At 36.0% G+C, this 23,266-nt stretch overlaps 1 protein-coding gene across 19 annotated transcripts in view; it reads left to right on the top strand.

Annotated features, from left to right (window-relative positions):
- The window catches only part of ROBO2 (roundabout guidance receptor 2), a 1,206,434-nt gene that overhangs the window by 1,170,596 nt on the left and 12,572 nt on the right, over nt 1-23,266 (top strand). For 10 of the 19 annotated variants that reach the window (XM_070488704.1, XM_070488697.1, XM_070488701.1 and 7 more), the window contains 2 exons: nt 6,003-6,263; nt 10,483-10,688. In XM_070488704.1, coding sequence (XP_070344805.1) covers nt 6,003-6,263; nt 10,483-10,688 — 467 coding nt within the window. Of the gene's footprint in view, nt 1-6,002; nt 6,264-10,482; nt 10,689-21,610; nt 21,794-23,266 lie in introns of all 19 variants that reach the window. The other 9 variants (XM_070488688.1, XM_070488699.1, XM_070488698.1 and 6 more) reach the window with 1 other exon arrangement.

Genomic DNA, 23,266 nt, shown 5'->3' with positions numbered 1-23,266 from the left:
ATTTCCCTAGCCAGAGGCAAAAAATAGAGATAAAATAAAAGATGAAAACAAAAGGAATAGCCTGATTATTCTTTCCTTAGTACCTTCCAATTTTCTTGGAAACCCTACCCTGTTCTAGTTAGGGTTACTTGCATTTCCTTTATTTTTCATTATTCCCTAAGCTTACTCCTGGACTGTAGTACTCTAGGTATTGCGTTCTAATTGCTTGCCTGTATCCTTCAGCAATTGGTAGCTGCTGTGTGAGGTTTGTTTATTCTGAAACAGATGTAGGGTAGGAGATAATCTGAGAAGGTGTCTTGAGGGCAAATGTGAAGCCTTGTATGTCATAGAGGGGTTCTGATCTTTGGGTTTAGATGAGGGATTGGAAGACACGAGGCTTGGGCAGGTAGATAATGAATGGGATATTGCAGCAGAATAGCCAATATCATGAAATGATCAGGGAATAAACTACGGCAATGGCAGTGGGATGGAGGGAAAGAGACTGATTTAGTCTCGAGATAAACCTAGCCAAGAATAACCACAATCTTGAAAAGGTTGTCTCTTGGTTTTTATTTCAATGTTTAATATTGTTTCTAAGAGCTCAGATATCATCAATTTTTCCCCCAAGCCCCTCATGGGCCTTTTATTTCACCACAATATTAAATATCAAAAGTTATCAAATCATTGCCCAAATAGAAGAGTATTTAATTATTAATTCAACACTGCAGCAACCATGGTAAGTGTTCTGTCTCATCTATATACCTCTCTCAGCTTGACAAAAATGTGTCAAAATGTATTCATTGTTAGCTACAAATAAAATGTATTTTTAATATGATCATATAATGCTAGGAAGAATTCAGTAGTAATGCAATAGAAAACTGAGGCTTTGCTTTGTTATTGCAATTAGAGATTGGCAAGCTTTTGAGGGTGTTGAACTTTACTGTATTTTTATTAGTAATTTGGTATTTGTATCTGGCCTTTAACAAGTGAGTTCACATGCAACATTGATTTGTTGTCATCTTTCTCATTATTCATTGGGCAAGACAGATAATATGATGCCTCATACTTCACTGACAGCAAGTCAAAGAACAAAAGCTTCTCTGGGAAAGCTGGCCCCAAAGACCTTTGGTTTGGCATTAGAAGCATTTTCACAGTCTTTTTTGTGTTACTACAAGAAAAAGTTGAAATTCCATCACTCAAATGAGATACATATCTGTAAATGTGAAGGAAATTCTAAAAAACAGAGCTACACTTTTCATAACATTTATAGAGTCGTCTGTTACTTTCTTGCCCTTCTGCAGAAACTGCATGACACCTTAGTATTTGTTGTTCTGGAATGGATTAAGACATGAATACCTCAGAGATGGTGAACTGTTCTTCCTATCAAATGATATGCACCGTGTCTCAAATTTCTTTTCTCTCTTCTCTCATGTTCTTCTCCTTTTCTTTCCTTTGTTCCCTCTCTCTCCGTTTTCCACTTCTTGCACAAACCACTGAGGTGAATCAGTGGACTTTTTTCAGCTTTACTTATCTTCCACAGGGGTACAGAGTTTGCTCACTCCTGTTCTAGATTACCTTGTAGAGAAGACTTGGGAGAATTGGTGATAAACACCCATTCTAGTTAAATGGAATAGCTATTGAAATAGTTTTTAGTCATTTAATACATTATGCAATGTGTTTGTATGATGTCAAAAATAGCATTTATATGGTTAGGCTCTCCTTTGCCTGATGGTATTTGAATAATAAAAAATGAGTTGAAGACAACTAATTACAATTTTTTCTGTTACCCTAACCCTTGATACCTATAGCATTGTTGCTTCCTTCTCTTATACTCTGTATATACTTTCATTCCATATGTATGTTCCCCTTAGATTATGGGAAGTAAAAATAGTTTACTACTTATGAAGTGGAGAAATTTTAGGAGAAAACTGACTACTTTCATTTGAAAGATTAAATATATAAACAAGTTCTTTCTTTATTCAAATACATGATATCCCTGATAATGAGCCAATGTAAACAAGGAAAGCACATGGACTAGAAACCAGTGCTATTTTGTAGCAAGTTTTATGGAGTAAATTTCATAACTATTGGTGAAATATAATAGGATGCACATTCCATACTGAAAATGGGCTGTTCTTTTTTGATTAAGGTAAGATTCTTAAATATATTTTTGTTTGACTTAATAATATACATTTAAAGTCAAATAAGTAAGTTAAGAGGAGACACCTAAGCATTTTTGTTAATGAAGCAACTTTTCTGTTTTCATTTCAAATCAATAAACATGCTTATGACCTACTGTTTTTAAGATATCGTGTCACGTGTGGCCACACACGAATAGTTCAATGTCATAACTTTAATGTACCTTAAATCCACTTGAGGAAAAGATACCATTAACACGTGAAAGGTTAAATACTAAAATAAATTAGACAACACTTAAAGAAACCAACATTGGAAATGACATAAGACAGTGTATAATCAATTTTCAAATAAATGTGCAAAAATATTAGCAGTGCAAGTTCAGAAGAGTAATATATCAGCACTAGTTGGCCTCATCAGAGAAATCTTTATAAAAGATATGGGATTTAGCCTGTAGCTTGAAGGATTTGTGAGATTAAGATAGGTGAAATTGGAGGAGAGCAGCTTATTTGAAATAAGTTGAATTCTTTCAACCGATGCACTAGGATGAAAAAGTACAAAGAAAGAAGCAAACAAACCAATTTATTTTGAGTGGTAGACCCCTGTGGAGAAACTGGAAAAGCCATCTGAAAGGTAGGTTGAGGCTTAGACATATTTAATGGACAGAATACTGTGAAGAGAAGTGAATGTTTTATTCAAACAATTCCAGTGTTTTCAGAGACCAATTTGTAAGTGGAATGCAGGATTGACTAGAGGATGGGAAAACTAAAAGCAATAAATCCCAGTGAGACAGTAGGTTACAAACTTTTTACACAACTGAATCTTTTCTTCAAATGACATCTAACTGATCTCAACATATAAAACCGATAAAAATGGCATCATTTTAGAGCAATATATTTTTTTCAGGTCAGACCAGTACTTATATAGTCATTTAATGAGAATACAAGTTTAATCAATGGTATTTTCTAGCATATGAAAGTTATTATTTATAACACATTCAAGTGTGCATGTTTATGTTAAATATAAAAGATATTTCTGGAGAGATATTCCTATCAGACTGTCCAGGGCTTCTGAACCAGGGGCGTCAATTTGCAACTCATGAGGCAGAAGATTATCCAGGTGGCCTCAACAAGAGAGGAAAATTGAACAGCCAAAAATGATATCATTCCCTGTATAAAACCTCTCAGTGACTGTCCATCACCCAGAGGCAAAATTCCAAACTCCTTCTCAGGGCTTATGAAGCGCTCTGTGATCTGGCATAGTCTCACCTCTCCTGCCTCATCTGTGACCAACCTTCTTTATTTGCCAGCTCTTACCAGTTGCGGCACTATTTGAGTTCTTCAAACACTTTGTCTTTTCTCTTCCTCTGGACCACCGCATATGTTCCTTAGAATATCTCCTTCTCCAGTGGTCAGCATGGGCTTGCGTAACCCCAAACCTAGTTTCAGCTCCCTCCCCTGTATTCCTATGGTACTCAGTATTGTTGGTTAATATCAGTCTTCCCCACTGGATTGCATACTCTGTAAGTAGATCCAGTTACCTGACACATGATTGTCGAATAAAAGAATGATAAAGTCAGGGTTTTAGAAATAGACTTTATTTTTATGTCAGTTTTAGGTTAACAGCAAAGCTGAGCAAAAAGCACAGTTTTCCCATATATGTATACTCCCTGCCTCCACACATGCATATCCTCCTCCACCAGCAACATCTTCCACCAAAGAGGTACATTTGTTTAACTGATGAACCTACGTTGATCCATCATTATCACCAAAGTCCACAGTTTACATTAGGGTTCACAGTTGTTATTGTACATTCTGTGGGTTTGGACAAATGTATACTGACATGTATCCATTATGGCATCATACAGAGTAGTTTCACTGCCCTAAAAATCCTCTGTGCTCTGCCTATTCACCCCTCCCTCCTCTTAATCTCTGGCAACCACTGATCTTTTTACTGTTTCCATAGTTCTGCCTTTTCCGGAATGTCATATAGTTGGAATCATACAATATGTAGATTTTGCAGATTGGCTTCTTTCATTTAGTAGTATGCATTTAATTTTCTTCTGCATCTTTTCATGATTCAATAGCTCATTTCTTTTTGGCACTGAATAATATTGCATTATCTGGATGTGCCACAATTTATTTATCCACACACCTATTGAAAGATATCTTGGTTGCCTCCAAGTTTTGGCAATTATGAATAAAGCTGCTATAAACATCCGTGTGCAGGCTTTTTGATAAATTCACCTTTAAACAGGATAAGAGGGAAGACATTCAAGTAAAAATATTCAAGAATCATCTGGACGTCTACAAGTTAGCATTTGTAAGGGAGATCAAGACTAGATATATAATTTGTAATATTCCTTCTATTTTCATTTTCTTTAATGAAAATCTTTCATATGCTAGATACTATACTGGGTGCTGGAAATGCAAAGTTGAGAGTTACAGGTTCTTGAGTTTAAGGATCTCACAGAATAGTGGAGAAAAAGAGACATGAAACAAATAATCCCAACGTAATATGGGAGTGCCACAATGTAAGTATTGTGGAGTTGTAATCTATTCCATACAGTGAGTGCAGAGAAGGCTTCACAAAACTGATAACATTTGAACTGAACCTTGAAGGAAAATCAGGAGCTCACAGACAGTGATCTGAGAATAGTAATATACAGATCCAGAGTTTAGAAAAAATACAGAGTAGGCTGGTGTTGGGGAAATAGTGGGAAATTAAGCTAGAAAAATAGGCTGATTAGATTGGGAAGGGTATTTTAGGCCCTTTAATGACTTTAAACTTTTTCTTATATTAATGATAATCACTGAATAATTTAAAGCATAGTGTGATGTGAATAAAGATTTTAGAAATATAATTCTGTTGCCTGTATGGAAGATAGGACAGAAGAGATGAAGATGACGTCCCAAGAGACTAGGAAAGCTAATAGGCTGGTTCACATCAGAAGGAGACTGATCAGTGATCACGGAATCGAGGTGAAGTGTAGGAGAAAGACTCTGGAGATGTTTCAGGTTGAATTTATAGGACAATCATATCCAGTAACATTGCTTATCTTTTCCTTAAGTCTCCTTTTTAAAGTACATTAGGGTTTGTTTGATTTACGAAAACAATATTACTGGAGAGAAGGTGTAAATAGAAATGTTACTGATTTTGTATCACGATTAAAAGTTTTTGCATTAATTTTCTATATTCCCTAACCAGATTTCCTGAAAACATGCTGTTTTAAAATATTGTTATTTTTCTTTTTAGTATATATTTTGTAGGGCTAGGTTTTGAATTTCTATCTTATAGGTTTTAGATGTCAAGATACAAGGAGGAAGGAATTTCTACTGACGAAGTTAAGAGAATCAAAGGGCTATTGAATATATTTTGTAGCACAGTCTTAATGATTGACGTGTCATATGGAAAGAGGTTGGCATAGGTCTAGAATAAGAGTAAATAAAATTCTCAAATACTTAGATGATCAATATTGGCATATTCCATTGGTGTACAAGGATGAACAGGAGAAGAAAGTAGTTAAATCTATAAGCACTAAATTCTTTAATTGTCTTTAATTAGCAATTTGGATTTTCCACATGAGTAACTTTGTTAGGAAGTTATTGCCTTTTGTAACTGTGGGGTAACAATTAGCAAATAAGATCTTTTAAGCATAAATTGAGATAGATGTAATTATGATTAGAAATTAAGATAACAGCCAGGTAATTTATTATGGTAGCACCAAAACTTGAAATCCGGAGGAAATAAACTGAGAGAACATTTTAGATACTATTGTTACTGTTGTAGTTGCTACTTATTGCCAGTATAAATGTGTGTGTGTGTATGCGTGCATGTGTGTGTGTGTGAATGCGTCAATGTGCTTCTTCTTTCTTATTTAATTTCAGCTATGACAGTGATAGCTGGTGCCCGCCATTACCAGTACAAACATACTTGCACCAGGGTATGGAAGATGAACTGGAAGAAGATGATGATCGCGTCCCAACACCTCCTGTCCGAGGCGTGGCTTCTTCTCCTGCAATTTCCTTTGGACAGCAGTCCACTGCAACTCTTACTCCATCCCCACGGGAAGAGATGCAACCCATGCTGCAAGCTCACCTGGACGAGTTGACAAGGGCCTATCAGTTTGATATAGCAAAGCAAACATGGTAAATATCCTCACGAGGTCAGAGGACCCACGCTTTCAACACATGGATAGAAGAAATGTTCATTCACAAGAGATTCTCATAAAACTATATAGCTAGGCTTAGAAATTTTTTTTTTTTGGTACAACTTTTATACCTCCTTAATCATATAGATAAGGAAATAGATGAAAGAAATGTTAAATAATTTGACGAAAATCACATAACTAGTTAAAGAGTGAACCGGAGCAAGAATTTAGATCTGCTGAATATCAAGATAAGTGCTTTTGGCTACAATAGAGTCTTTTCTAATTTGCAGTTCAGCTTCGGTTAGCTTATCCTTGAACTCACTTCCAGTGCCATAATAAAAGACTTCTTTTAGATTCTTCAAAGTGCCTGTGATTAATTCTGTATGTGGTTGTGAATATGTAAATGTAAGCTTCTGCTAGTCACATATGGTCAGTGTCAGTCATTAAAAGACCTTCTTTGGGCTGAATTAAATGAGACAGAGAAAACAACATTATTAGTAACAGTAAATGCAAAAGAAAAAGAATAAATTAAAAATCCCCCATTTTTTTTTTCTGATCAATCCATGAACTTTCATAAGGTATAAATGGCAATCCATTTATCCTGTATCCTGTGAAAATATAACAGGAATTCAGGTGGGACCAACTCTCAGAACTTTGCAGTTATTTTTTTTCTTATTTGCTCTCTCTTCTCCCAAATAGTGACATATAAGTCTGACTCTTGAAAATGAAATCTCAGTGGCACACCTCTGATTATCTTCTGTTGATTTACACCCTGTGACTGAAGTTAAGAGTAAATTTTCATGAAATAATATTTGCTTCTTTTTTAATAGTTTAGCTACTAGGAAAAGTTGATAATGTGGTAAGTCTTATTCTTAGTGTTAATGAACTATTTATTTTAAAAATACAGATAAATATACAAAGAAATACTAAAACCAGGAATATCACTTAAAGCTTATTACAGACATAGGTTCTTTTCTTAGAACCAGTGCTTCTTGAATATTTTTCTCAATCATCAGATGTTTTTTGCAAAGGTTAAAGACAATCTACTGTTACATAGTATTACTTTGCATCAGGCTGCTTTATAAAACACTAGTTAAGTTGAAGCCAGCTGTTGGAAGAGCCAGAGGATTTCCTTTAAGCTAACTAATGAAGCTCTGCAGTTTAGTTATATAAAATACCGATTCCAGCGCAGGGGTTCTCAAATCTGCCTGCATTTTGGAATCACATGGACAACTTTAAAATATATTGCTACCTAGGCCCACCCCCAGATATCCTGATTGCTTGGTCTGGTATTTGACTGGGGCAGCCAAGGTTGGGACCATTGGCACTGCCACAACTTACTAGCTGTATGACAATGGGCAACTTGCTTAACATTTCTGTGCTTCAGTCCCCCATTTGTAAAATGATGATGATAATAGTAATTAGCTCATATATGACGTGAAAGTGCGACCCCCAAGACCGTCCTCACTTCCGACACCATGGACAAGTTTCAGGAACCCTCAAGACCACACTCAGGTTTGTGAATTCACTAGAAAGAGCCACAGAACTCATTGAAAGCTGTTATACTCAAAGTTACAATTCATTATAGTGAAAAGATACAGATAAAAATCAGCGAAGAGAAGAGATGCATGGGATCTAGTGTAGGAAAGTGCCAAGGGCGGAGCTTCCAGTTGTCCTCTCCCAGCGGAGTTGTGGAAAGCATTACTTTCCCATCAACGATGTGTGACAGTATGCACAGAGTACTGCCAACCAGGGAAGCTCCCATGAGCCTTGAGGTTGAGAGTCTTTACTGGGTCTCTACCACGTAGATATGGTTGACTGTCTGCATGACTGACCTCGGTCTCTGGTCCCTCCAGAAGGCAAGCTGATATCATGTGACTCAAAACCCCAAGCATAAATCAAATTATTAGACTTTCTGGAGGAACCTAAGGCCTACAGGGAAACAAAGACACTTTGATCAGACGGGACATTCTAGAACTTAGAGATTACCTCCAAGGAGCATAGGGCAGAGGCCTGAGTTCTCTTTGGGCAAGGTCATATTCTTTACTATATATCATAGTTTTCGTGAATTTGTACTTGTACGGTACTTAGTGAAGGATCTAGCTGTGCTCTAGCTGTTATGAATCAGAAGGGCTTGGACTTTCACCTGAATTTTTCACTTCTATCTTTCCACTCTGAGAGGAGCACCCCACTTAGTGAGTGCTCCATGGATATTTACTGAATGAGAGAACAAACTAATTCACCTCCACCTGCTCCAAGTACCCCTATAGCAGACCCTGCTTTTTCCTCTGAATATATTTCCATTCAGTCCAACAATCCTCTAGAATGTCATCACTGACTCTCCGTGTAGGAGTTTCTAGCCTCCGTGTACTCCCATGGGACCTTGCCCTTCTGGAATGGAAGTGCCTCTCCATCCGGGCTGCACATCAACATCACAGAAGGAATATTTTAAAAACAATAACTCCCCAGCTCTGCTTCCAAGGATTCTGTTCATATTGGTGCATGAAGCGCACAGCACGGATATTTATAAATGTTACATACCCTCTTCCGGTGTTTCAGTTTATCTCCTAATCTTGCTGAACTCAAGGAGTACATTTTTCATCCCTTAATATACATTTGTTCCATCGAGAGATGTCAGCAGTGATGTAGGGCTGGAGTTTTGGTCTATTTGGTCCTTCCCAGGACAAAGGGCACACCATTAGAGAAGAATGAATCATACATACAAATATCACCTTATATTCTCTTGTTCGTGACTCGGCTCACTCCATCCTTCATTTACAACCACAATTTGAAGCAACACCTTACAGTAAGATGTGGTAATCGACACTCAAGATCTTCTGTAATGGTAGTCAGGAAACTTCCTGACTTTTCAGTGAATGAGCTATGATGAATGCCAAATAATAACTTGGGACCTCAAATTCCTGATCTGTTAAATTCAAGATGTGGGCCTGATGATATTGAGGTAGCTTCCAGAACTAACATGTTAGGTTTTCTAACATTGAAAAATCTAAAATCTTGTTAACATTGGAGTCGGTTACAAGTTCAAGAATGCAGTTGGGAGAAGAATATTAAACAAATTCTGGAAAAATAAACTGTTTTCCCCCAGAATGCAAATATTAAAGAAAAATAATCTTGTATCTTTAATTCAAAAACTAACAGTAAAAATGCCTAACACTTGATTAATATCTCCATTAAACACTAGAGATCTTTTAAATACTTTGTATCAAGGCCAAAAAAATGACTTAATGTGTCAAAACATGTGGTATATTCATTCGTTAATGACAGTAACAAATAACTTGTTTTCATTAGCGTCTTACGATTTAGAAGAAACTCTTAAGTGATCACAAAGTGAACTGACTGGACCCCAGTGTCCAGCTCTACATTTTATTAGCCACATGATTTCAAACAAGTCACTTAAATTTGAACTTCACTTTCATAAATTCTAAAGGAGAGGTGATAATACAAATTCTATCTACTTCGCAAGGTTGCGATTGGAGTAATTCACTCATTGTAAAGGGTTTATTCAGCACACCTAATGTTTTAAATGTCGGGATGTACTGAGATGAATCTTTTCTGCTTTTGAGGTGTTTAAGACTTTGGTGGGTGAGAAAGGTACATAAATAAGTTGCTGGAACACAAAGTAGTCATTCCTAACCTAAGCTGGATTAAAGTGGAAGCAACCACCGAGCCTCATTCATGGGGGATCATGCAGAAGGAAAGCCTTGTAAGGCAGGGAATGTGCTGCTGGTTGGGGGAGGATGGGGGGAGTATTGTTATTAGGCCCTTTTTTCTTCGTAAGAGCCAGCAGGTCACATGGTTTTCACAGGCTGAGTAGAACTTCAGCACTAAACTGGGAATAAAATTATTATTTTTCTTGGACAAAAAAAAATTCAGCTCTAAACAGTTATTTGTGACAAATATTCCTATTCTCCTTTGGATGATTTCTTTCTACAAAAATGCTGGGTCTGTATTTTTTTCTCTGTGCATCATCCCCTAAATACCAATGGAAGAATATAACAACCTATTTTTGTTGTTTTGTGAGTCACGTGTACATAATCCATTGTCTCTGCTGAAATGTAAGAAAGCACTGTAAGTTCCAAAATCAGTTAATGGAAAGCAGGGAGACAAAATTAGTCACCATAGTATGCTGTTTAATTCTAATTACAGTTTCGTGGAATGTTAACGAATTCTGGGGTTTTTTTCTATTTGAATTTTAGGCACATACAAAGCAATAATCAACCTCCACAGCCCCCAGTTCCACCATTAGGTTATATGTCCGGAGCCTTGATTTCTGATTTGGAAACAGATGTTCCAGATGATGATGCTGATGATGAGGAGGAAGCTTTAGAAATCCCCAGGCCCCTGAGAGCCCTGGAGCAGACACCCGGATCCAGTATGGACAATCTAGACAGCTCTGTGACAGGTAACGGAACAGATTTAATAGGACTAACTGACCTATTTGCAACACTAAAATGCATCAAAAATCAAATACTTTCTTCTGTAAGATTTATTCCACTCCATCTATTTCTGTAACATTTTAAATATGTTAATATTAAGCACAAAATTCAAAAAGGATTTGGAAATACTTTTGCTTTGCTGCAAAAATGATAAGAAAATTCATGAATTTTAAAAAGCTTTAAAGACATGAAAGAAAACCCAATTATATCCAAGGCTTTCAGGAAAAGTTCACTCTACTGGGGAACCAAATCTATTACATAAAAAACCTTGACTTTAGAAATGATATATTTTGTATATCAGGAGAAACATACAAAGTGAATGCAATCTTAGAATGCTTCTTGATAGTTGACTCTGTAAAATCACTCACTGATGAAAATAAGCAAGTCTTCAGAATAAGCCTCTCTAAGGTTGCACAAGGTATTATTTTTAAAGTGGAAAAAATGTATAGTGAGATAAACCTTACATTTATGCATTTCATACTGCTGGATCCAATAATTACTCCTTTCCCAAGAAAGATAGTTATTTTTGCCGTTGACTCCTTTGGATTCCTCTGGCCTTGTTCACTGAGTGAAAGGCAGCATTTGGTACTCTCCTAGGGTGATCCCAGGACTGCAACTTATTTCCAAAGATTTAAATTTATCAAATTTTGTTGGAAAAACTTAAATCCTAATGTTTACATAATGAATATGGAGAAAAGTAAAAATTCAGTCTTTCTATTCAATTAAGTATCCATTCTTTGACACACAAAAATATTCCTCATGGGGCCAGCCCCGTGGCATAGTGGTTAAATTCGTGCACTCTGCGTCAGCAACCGAGGGTTCACAGGTTCGGGTCCTGGGTGTGGACCTAGCCCCACTGGTCAAGGCTTGCTGTGGCAGCGTCCCACATGAAATAGAGGAAGATTGGCACAGATATTAGCTCAGTGACAATCTTCTTTACAAAAAAAAAAAAAAATCCTCTTCTGTGCCTTTAAAGATATAACTACTATAAATATAAGTCTTGCCTTTGCATGCCATTGGATCTTCTCAGAAAACCACTCATTTCTGTATTTGCCTTGATGATATCCTTCATCCAGAAGGCATTTACCACCATACCACTTCTTTCATTTTATACTCCAACAGTTTCCCAACTTGCACGGATTTTGCACTACGTTTTAGAGTGCAGCAAACACTGATGGAAACTGCTTTATGACAGTGATGGAGAAGCATCAGTGTCTAGAAATTCCCTCTGAATTCTTTCCTGAATTACACACTGAGTAATGCATGAGCCCACTTTTCAGTTTTTCTTCTTACCTGGGGGCTGTCTGCTTGCCAGGCTAATTTAAGGTTTAAGAACTAGAGATAGACTGCTGTGATTTGAAATCCAGATCCAGCTGTAGGTGGCAGAGCAAAAGTTTAAATCTTTGAATGCAGAGAATTAACTTACTAGTGCACTATTACGTTAAGCCCCTCAGCCTGAATATCTAGCATAATCCTCTTCAGGGTAAAATTCTGCATATTTTTGCATATCTCACTAATGATATTGAACTCTTTTCCATTAGGAATGCAATAAAGAATTGCAATAACAATATCACAGAAAAGTCAACTATCGCCTATGCAGTTCTTTTATTAAATATTGTAATGTCAAAGATGATAAATATATCTATAAATCAGGAGAATGCCATTTTGCACCTTCATATGCTCACCTGTTAGTAACATGTTAGGCTGTCTAATGTCACTGCAGTTACAAACAATCTACGTTTCTCCTGTAGCTAGTATAATGTTCATTCCAAATGAAGCTTTTACTGCTAAGAAAACAAAGTCTGTTTTCCTATTTGAATTCTCTGCTTAATTACTGCTATATATAAAAACCTCAAGGTGTTGCGGTATATGCTCCATGATGAATTTATCCTATGAATAATACATCTTCTTAGTAAAAGTTGCACTCTACACAAAGCAGCCAAAGAGGAAACCATTTTTTTTCTTTTTTTTTACTCTACAGTAACTTTGAGGGGAAGGTAGGTTCAAAGATTTAATTTGCCTTATAGGGTATAAGTATAATATAAGTAAATATGAGTTGAAATAAAAGGAAATATATTTCTCAAAAAAGATGTGTGTGTAGAGAGAGTGAGTGTGAGAGTACAGATGGGGTGTGTCAGTGTATGGACAGTGTGTGTGAGTGTAAATAGGGTCGTGAGTGAATTAGAGTGTGTGTGCATGCGTGTGCATGCACGTACCTGGAGGTGTTGATGGCCCTGAGATAAATGTATGTACAGACCACAATGTTATAGAAATCAACATGCTGATGAATATTGTTCTAACATGTTTATGCTTTCTTCCAACACTGAACGCTAGTTTAATGGTGCCAAATGAGACGGGCAATAAAACAGACACTATTTCCCTTGGCTTTTTATTTCTTTTTTAAGATGGTAAGTGCCCACAGAGAGGATTCTGATCTGCCCATAAATTATTTTGAGTTCTAAATTTGTGTGTGATGTGAATGAATTAGTCACTACTTTCGCTCGAAATTCTCTGATAGAGATTTTCATTTTCATGAAACTAATGAGCATTTTTATTAAAGGAACTAACCCGCATGCTCCATTCCCTGAAACTGTAAAGCCAACCAGAATGCCAGTCCAATGATAGCACAAGATAGGCAAATAAGCATGTATATAAAAGATTTACGGGATTTTATGTCGATGTATTGCTTTCCAACAGCTGCCACATTAAGGAATAGTATCAGCAGTTAAGAAGGTACAGAGTCCATCTTTGTAAAGAAATAAGCACATTAATTCCAAATATTTTAATAAGTAAGTAATTTGTGAGGGCCTTCTTAAATTTCTAAATGATGATTCATGAATTGAAAATGGCAAGAGGAGAGGAAAACATCAGTAGTTTTGTATCCTGTGGTCTCAGTGCCTTAGTCTGCTCAGGCTGCTATAACAAAATGCCATAGATGAGAGGCTTAAACAACACACATTTCTGACAGTTTTTGAGTCTGGGAAGTCCAAGATCAAAGTACTGGCAGATTCAGTTCCTGGGGAGAGCCTCTTCCTGGCTTGCAGACAGCCATCCTTTCACTGTGTCCTCACATGGCAGAGAGAGCGAGCGAGTTCTCAGTTCCCTTCTTTTTTTTTCTGAGAAAGATTAGCCCTGAGCTAACATCTGCTGCAAATCCTCCTCTTTTTGCTGAGGAATATTTGCCCTGAGCTACATCTGTGCCCACCTCCCTTTACTTTATATCTGGGACACCTGCCGCAGCATGGCTTGATAAGCAGTGCATAGGTCTGTGCCCGGGATCCGAACCGGCAAACCACGGGCCACAGAAGCAGAATGCACAAACTTAACCACTGCACCACCTGGCCATCCCCCTCAGTTCTCTTCTTAGAAGGGCACTAATCCCATCATGATGACCTCATCCTCATGACCTCATCTAAACTGAACTATCTCCCAAAGGCCCCACCTGCAGATACCATCACGTGGGGGTCAGGGCTTCAATGTGTGAATTTTAGGGGGACACCAACATTCAGTCCACAACACTCAGTAAGGGAAAATATGTATCTGAAGAGCTGTTATATTATTTATTTATTCCCACGACAAATGTTTATTGAATGCCTATTCCTTCCAACCACTTGGTTTGGGATTGAGATTCCATAATAATCGTAACAAACTGCTTATATACAGCCCTAAGTAAGTGTAAGGCTAAATGGGGGTCTTCTAAATGGGGGTCTATTTTTTTGTGTGGCTCGGTGAGCTAAGAATAGTTTTTACATTTTCAAAAGGTTGTATAAAAACAAACAAAAACAAAGAAGAATATATGACAGAGACAGTAAAGCCTAACATAATAGTATCTGGCACTTTCTAGAAAATGTTTGCGGATCCCTGTTCTAAAATTTTAACATTTATTTCATCGTCACAACCCTATTTTTATTCTCATTTTATAGGCAAAGAAATTGAGGCATAGAGAGATTTAAAGACTTTTTCAAGGTCACTCACCCCATAAGTGACAGAAAAATGATCAAAATTAATCAGTCTTACTCTAAAGATCAATTATCATGATCCCTTCTCTGAAAATGACCAACTTTTTAAAAATCTCTAGACTTGGCATTTTTAAGAGGAAAATGGTGTCCTGCTTTGTTACTTAATATGTGAGTCAGTCCTTCTCTCTTTATCTCTCTCTCTCTCTTTGTGTATATACATATGAACAAATATATATTTATACAAATACTACATATAACTTTACCTCTGGAAGTATTAATCTTTATCCCTATACACTTAGTCAACATCAAAAATACTAAATTTTAGACATGACTTTTATTTATTTTTCTATTTAGTTCTATGTTCAGCTATAATGATTTATGCTAACAAAATTCAACTCCATCAGCACTTTTTGTAGGGAATCTCATTTTTATAATTTTTATTTAGATTTACACAGATAACTTAAGCCTATTTGGTTGTAATAAAGTACGCAAATGTTTTGATTACAGCACGTCACACTCTGTTTTGAGCTAGAAAGTAAACATACAGGATTGTTTCAGTCTTCAGGAATATGCTTGTAGTATTTCTTCCTAAATGCCAAATCCATTATTTTTGGATAAAAGGAAGAGAGAAGCCTTCAGTACTTCTTTCTATAACTTCCATGGTGGGAGTCGAGGGTAAGTATTTCCTGAATTTAATGACTCCACTACAGGAAAAAGCAAACAGAAGGCAATAGGAGAGAGGGCAGGGGGAAAACGTCCTGAGCATGGAGCCAAGAGTCCAACCGCCTCAGTGGCCACAAAAACTAAGGCTGAGAGTAAATGCTGTGAAGTAAATGAATGAAAGTTTCCTTATCTGCTGGAAACCACATAAATCCCAAGGCTGAAAGGAAACCGTGGTTCTATATTTTCTATATTTTATGTCTTCGGAGGTTTTTCCTGGAACTCTCAAACCAGATCATTTTGAAAACAATAAAACCTGGCGGTCTCACCAACTTACTTGACGGCATAGCTTTGAGAAATTTGGCCGCTTAACAGTGCGACCTGACATCTTGCTTTTGTTGCAAAAACTTAAGGAAAACATTTTAATCTTAGGGAAATATCAAAGATAACGCAAAAAATAATTAAATGATTTTCCTAAACTACCTCAACGGCTTTGACGTATTCAAAAAAAAGTTAATTATACACGTCAAAATTTAACCAATAAAAGAAGAAGAACATATATTTAATTTTTTGTTGAGGAAGATTGGCCCTGAGCTAACATCCATGCCCACCTTCCTCTACTTTATATGTGGGATGCCTGCCATGGCATGACTTGAAAAGCGGTGCGTAGGTCTGCACCCGGGATCTGAACCGGCGAACCCTGGGCTGCCAAAGCAGAGCATTCAAACGTAACTGCTGCACCACTGGGCCAGCTCCATCATATATTTAATTGTTAGGAGTGGAACAAGCTAATAACAGGTGTCGTATGTCCCAAAGAAGAGATTTTTTAAAATTGTTTATTTTGCTTTCCATATATATTACACATTCCTTTCTCTGTGAGGAATGTAAGCGGAATTGTTGAATATTCAATATGTTTGAGTCAAAGAATGACTTCTAAAGATTCGACATGTTTTTCTATATCTGGGCAGAGGTCAATATTTGAATTGATTTGTTCAAAGACACATAGCTGAAGATTTTATTTAACAGATAGTTAGACATTTTGCACTTAATAGGAAAAGTTCCTAGATTAAATATTGGCTGAAAAAATGGGGGACAGCCAGTTTTTGTATCTCATAAAAATGGTAATGCAACAATTAGCAGGGTCATATTATAAAGCACAGACTTTACTCTAGCTTAATGGATCTAAGGATAAGCATTTATCAGCAAGGAAGGATTTAGCATAAAACGACATGTAAATGAATTGATGACTGATCATAAATTAATTTTAGTGCCAAAGATGTAATAGAGACACAGCAAGATGCCACTTTATCATGATATTTTACTGCTCAGTAACATGTGAGCAACAACTTAATGTCCCATATGCAGTTCTTCTTTAACAGCTTGAGTAAATTTGAGGGTATTTTTGGCCTTTCAGCAATTTTAAACCTGAGAAATTTTAATGACTGAAAATGTCAACACAAATAAATTTGGCTAGGTGACATAAATTCATTTTTCATTAAATGTTTAAATATGTATTGATTATATTTGGGACTATAACATGTCAAATTGGTATGGATTGCTTGTAATTTGTAAAAAATCTCTAATTGAACTGTTTTTACCTAGTGTTCATCTTAATTTTCATGTTTATATTTACATTTATGAAAGAAATCAATTATTACAAGAAGTGCTTACTTTTTTTTGTTTTTGAGGAAGATTAGCCCTGAGCTAACGTCCACTGCCAATCCTCCTCTTTTTTGCTGAGGAAGACTGGCCCTGAGCTAACATCTGTGCCCATCTTCCTCTACTTTATATGTGGGATACTTGCCACTGCATGGCTTGACAAGCATTGCATAGGTCCACACCCAGGATCTGAACCAGCAAACCCCGGGCTGCTGAAGCCAAACATGCGAACTTAACTGCTGCGCCACTGGGCCAGTCCCAAGAAGTATTTACTTTTTAACTCATGAATCAATGATTTTTTTCTTCAAAACATTACCTTGTTTTTTTTTTGTTATAGTTTACATAAATCTTCAGATCATTATTGTTGCTTAAATCTAAAGAAAGAGGAAGATGGTGAAATCAGTAATAGTTAAATAAATTTTAACAATTTTACAACAGGGAGGAAATTTAATATATGTTGTATGCTTTTTTATTCATGCAGTGTTGGCCAATTATTTATAAAAATATTCCCCACAAATGGAACCATTCCATATATCATATTCAAATTGAGAGCAGGGGCTGTCGAAGATAGAGACAGAGGGACAAAGAGGGAAAGAAAATTTATTTCCTTCTGTTAGCTTCCCTTTTGCCCTCTATTTTGAAGGCAAACTCATCTATACTAAACTGAGGGCACTTGTCTCTCTTTACCTTGGGGTCTGAGGTTTTCTGTTGATCACTAGGGCCAAATCGCTATGGCACATTTCTCTCCAACTCTGAAGCCATCAATCTGGTTTCTTTGATCTTACAGGAAATAGTAAAGAATGAATAGCTGGTGTTGTTTGTTCCTTTCTTTCTTTTTTTCTTTCTTTTAAATTGTTTAAAAAAAATTTTGTTGAGGTAACACTGGTTTATAACATTATATAAATTTCAGGCGTACATCACTGTATTTCTATTCCTGTGTAGACCACATCGTGTTCGCCACCCATAGTCTAATTACCATATGTCACTGTACACAAGTGCCCTCTTACCCTTCCTGTTTTCCCTCTGGTAACCCCAATCTATTTTCTGTGTCTATGTATTTGCCCTTGTTTATCTTCCACTTATGAGTGAAATCATACAGTGTTCGCCTTTCTCCATCTGACTTATTTCACTTAGCATAATGCCCTCAAGGTCCATCCATGTTGTTGCAAATGGCAAGATTTCATCTTTTTTTATGGCTGAGTAGTATTCTATTGTATATACATATACACCATATCTTCTTTATCCATTCATCCATTGACGGGCACTTAAGATGTTTCTAAGTCTTGGCTATTGTGATAATGCTGTAATGAACATGGGGGTGCACATATCTTTTTGAATTGGTGTTTTTGTGTTCTTTGGATAAATACCCAGCAGTGGAATAGCTGGATCATGTGGTAGTTGTATTCTTAATTTTTTGAGGAATCTCCATACTGTTTACCACAGTGGCTGGTGTTCTTTCTATATTAAGCAATACCCACTTGAAGCCATGCTACTTTCTCTTCCCAGGGAAGGGAAAAAAGCATCCCGGAAAACTTCATGAATAACTGGAATTTATGAGGGCATAGCAAGGAGCATTAAGGGCTAAGATAGAGTCAGAGCAAAGACACAAAGGCAGGAAAGTCGTTGATTTGTTTAAGGATTGGAAAATGTGTATGTGGAAATCCTCATATGAAGAACTATCATAGGGAGATAAACAGGATGTTTTTGAAAACGTCAACCTAAGTCTCTGTTAAGAGATCTTACAGGATGACATTTCTTTAGTGGCACTGCTGTGCTGTACGATTTTTCCTAAATTTTGCAGTTTCAGAGACTAAATTTGTCAAAATGATAAATCTTCAGGCTGGAACCACACAACAAGCCAACTTCAACAACAAAAAAAACAGACGCAACTATTTCTTGGCTGGTTATAGTGAAGAAAGGAGAATTTTTTAAAAAGGGACTAAGTACATTAAGATAGGTGAACGTAGATGGAGAAGTCAGAAAAAAGTATGTTGCCACTTAATGTAACATCATTATCTTAATTTGAATAAGATATTGGTAAATCTCAATATTAAAATGTATCAAAGCATACAAATTAATATAAAAATGCATATATAAATTAATTTTTAGCTTCTCCTTTTGGATAATTACATTACTGATTCCCCTTTGTCCAAGTAATCAGTAAGAACATTATGTTCCTTGTTTAACAAATTTTCAATGAGTTCTTATGAGTGCTTTCTTTCTGTAACTCAAATAAGGTCATTGCTAGGGAATTACACATGGAATAGAATCATATATAGAATTTATAGTGAATTATGAAAACATTGAAGACTTTTAATTCAGTATGCCCAATGTTTATTGAATTTCTATTGTGCAATGCCCCTCTACAAGAGACATGAAAATAAACAAGAGATAGTTCCTAATATCCAGAATTCCGCTGTCTAGAAGAGGAAACATTTATATGCGACAAACTGTAGTTCCTAGGGACCTGATATGCTACTGTATGTATGCTGTTTGAGAAACACAGGAGGTAGAGAGCTTGATTCTCCCCAAGATAAGGTTGAAGGTGAGGTGGAATCAGGGTGATAAAAGAGATGATACTAAATTGGACTTTAAAGTTTGGCAGCAGTTAATAGAGTTAGTAACAATCCATAGGCATGTCAAAGGAACAAGAGGTAACGCTATGTAGGCGAGGTAAGAGGACTGCACAGGCTGAGACAGAATGGGCTGGAAAGGTAGGTGGGCTAGATAGACACACCTAATTCAGCGTTTGGATGTTGCATTGGCAAACTAGGTAAGGCTTTGAATGGAGGAACAAAATTCTGTGATAAATGTTTCAGAAAAATAATTCAGATGACAATGAGGAAGATAGAAAGGTCTAGAAGGAAATCAGGAGGAGCTGAGGAATGAAATTAGAGATGCAACAAAGGAGATACTAGCTTGGAGAATAACTTTCAGCAAGCTGACACGGATTTATTTGCAGATGTTTAGCAGCTATTTAGAAATACAGAAAACAGTACATGGGAGGGACCGGACTACTCTTTCACATGTTTCAAAACTATCCTCAGTTCTAAGGTTTCAAATTCTTTTGTGATCACTGACTGAATCACTTTGATTTTTTCTTATCTACTGTAGCATTAGATTGCAAAGCCTATTGCATCATTTCTCCTTTCATTTTGGACTCTTGGTCCTTGACTTGTGATTATTAACTCAGAAATGGTTCTCTCAGAGGAGGCTCAGTTGCTGGTGTTATCTTGGCTTCCTTGCAGTGGCCTGTGTCAAGGGAATTTGTTTGGAAAGCAAAAAATGTATCTCTGTGCTTTTGGCAGATAGAATCAAAACTCTATCTCTCTATGCTACACTTAACACCCTTTTAACTTCTCAGATCCTTCCAACCCCTTCGGTTTCTGTTTTCTCTGTCTTGAAAGTGCGTGAACCCGTGGTATTGTATCCTGGCACCTCGACTAGAAGTACAAATACTTCATCACGGCAGCACTCCTAACTATACTGTCGTTTCTTAAATATTGGAGAAAAGGGGGAAAAATCTATGGCACTTGAATCTCTTTTATGTGAATATGTATTTGATTTATTTAGAAATATTAAATAACTTCTTATAAATACTTTTTTGCCCCTCTTTTTAAATAAATTAGGATAAGCATTGTTTAGTACTTTATTGTGTTGTAAGTTAATGGTATGAATAAACGTAATGTTAATTGTATTAAGTAATAGGTTAAGGTCTCTGTGCTTTGGTCCAAGACAAAAATATAGACTTGTAAGTGATTTGCTGAAAAATTAAGAATGCAAGCTATTTCTCAGTATCTTCATATTTTCAGTTTTTTACTCATCAAGCTGTAATTCTTTACATCTATTGCCGTGTTTCATTTTGCAAAAACATCATATTAATGTCATTGATGTTCTTCATAATTGTTAATTTTCCAAAATAAAGATTAGTGTTAAATAGAAAGCAGGAGCTCTTAAACTAATTAAAAAGCAAAGAAAGCATATTGAGCTTTGAAATTAATAAAACTTGAAAGGTACGTTTTTTGTTATGTCTATTTGCTTTGATATTGTTTACATTTTTTTATTTATGAGTGTTTGTTGCTATTTTCTGAGTAATTAAATTTTTATTTTAAAATCTTGAAATAATTCTAGCCCTTCTACAGTATACAAGTATAGATTTCATGAAATTGTCATTGAAATCTGCATTAAATTCAAAATATGTTCACACTATTTCTTCAACTGAGTCTTTGATAACGTTTACTTTAAATACACTATAATTTATTTCAGTAAAAGTGTACTTCTGCTAATTGTAGGACTTAAAATACACCTAGCAATTCTCTTTTGGAAAATTATCATGTAATAACTTAAACAATGTAAGAATGGAACCACATGGAACATGTTTGCTTCATATGCTGAAAACAGATACAGGTTTTAAATGAGCTTCATTCTTCTGCACTAAGAATGTGTAAAACATGGATGATGCTTGCATATGGCTAAAGAAGTAATGATGGAACCAGATTTACCTCAAGCAAGAATGAGTTGAGACAGCCTACTTGTTCATTAGTAGAGTGTGTACAAGCAGATGAGCTAACAATATCTGCAACTCACTAGACAACTACATTTGTTTTTAGGTTCAATGGTAAATGGATGGGGCTCTGCATCTGATGAGGATCGTAACTTTTCTAGTCATAGATCTAGTGTAGGTAGCTCCTCAGATGGCTCCATTTTTGCCAGCGGCAGTTTTGCACAAGCACTGGTGGCAGCAGCAGATAAAGCTGGTTTTAGGCTGGATGGAACCAGCCTTACAAGAACAGGTTGGTAGACCCTGAGTCAACACTGTTTGCATGAGAAAATCTTGTCCTTTGGACACTGAGCTATTTTTCTCTTGTTCTTTCTCCTCAGTGAGTCCGAATGTTGGGCTTTCTTTAATATGCATGAACTCAGTTTAGATGCTCAATTACCAGAACTCTCTTCTGATGCTGGTTTTGCAGAGCCAAGAATAGGCTCCTACTCACCACCTTCTATCCTTTATTTCCCTTTCTCTTCACGGCTCTGCTGATTAATTGGAATATACTTCCTTTTTATATTGCAGCAAGGCAGTAACTAAGATTGCCATTAAATTTTCAATAACTCACGCTTTGCAAAATTCTCACACAATCAATAATGTACCCAGTGATTAAAATTATTCAGCTTTTATCTCCATTACTTTCCTTTGCCCCATTTCTTTCTGCAAATGCATTTTCTGGGAAGGCTTTCTCAGCATGGGGTGAATGTATCTAAGGCTGTCAGTCTAACAGTTCAAATGGCTGATGGTCTTATTAATTGTTTGGCTATTAAGATTTTAATCCAATAATATATTTTTTGTTTTAAAGGATGCTAATTAAAGATACACCCACTGCATGCGCAAGTTGAATAAAATAATGGCTATATGTGTACTGCTCCTGAGAGTAATCTAATTTTGGTTTCTGAGAGTAACAAGTAATAATATAAAAGACTTGTTATGTAATTTTTCATGTATCTGATCATCTTCCCCAAAATGCAATTCACTCTAATAATAGATCAATAATTTATCATTTGTTTTACTGAAACAAAGTAACTTATGACTGTGTGTACTTCTTAAATGCACATATAAGAAGGTTATAATATATGAATTAAACCGAGCTACCTTACAAAACAAACTAATGAAACTCTAAGTACATTTTTGAAATGTAATAGCATTCAAATAGTAAAATAAAGAAAAACAATTTTGACCCTTCACTAAACTCTCACGTTATAAAAATGAGTCTTGGAAATTTTCTTTGAATTATACCATCAGTATTTCTTTTGAGTATGCATTAGGTGTCTTCAAATGAAATCAAAAAGATTTTCCAAGCATTGCAGAGGTTTATTTTTCATTTAGCATCCAAACTAAAATATGTCATAATATAGTGGTTATTTGAATTTTCTTGCTTTATACAGCATAAGTTTGAAACTTTATGTTGCCTGAGTGCTTTTTGTGGCATAGCTATGAGCAGAGCAGTGAGAAAGTGCAAGGAAACTAATAAATTAGAAGGCATAAGAACATTTCTCACATGTATGCTAATAGCTAATAAAGCATTAAGCAATATCATATCACATTGACTGAAGAAAATATAACTACATACAATAATTTTGTCTGAAATGAAAACATGCACAAAGGAATAAATACATGCACATAAGCCAATCCTCTCTTACCGTAATAAACGTGATATTAAAATCGTAAGATGTTGAAAATTTATTAGTTAACTTTTTCCCAGAAGAAATTTCCC

Source organism: Equus asinus, chromosome 18 (genome assembly GCF_041296235.1).
Source record: "Equus asinus isolate D_3611 breed Donkey chromosome 18, EquAss-T2T_v2, whole genome shotgun sequence".
NCBI lineage: Eukaryota > Metazoa > Chordata > Mammalia > Perissodactyla > Equidae > Equus > Equus asinus.
This window is presented reverse-complemented; position numbering and strand designations above follow the sequence as displayed.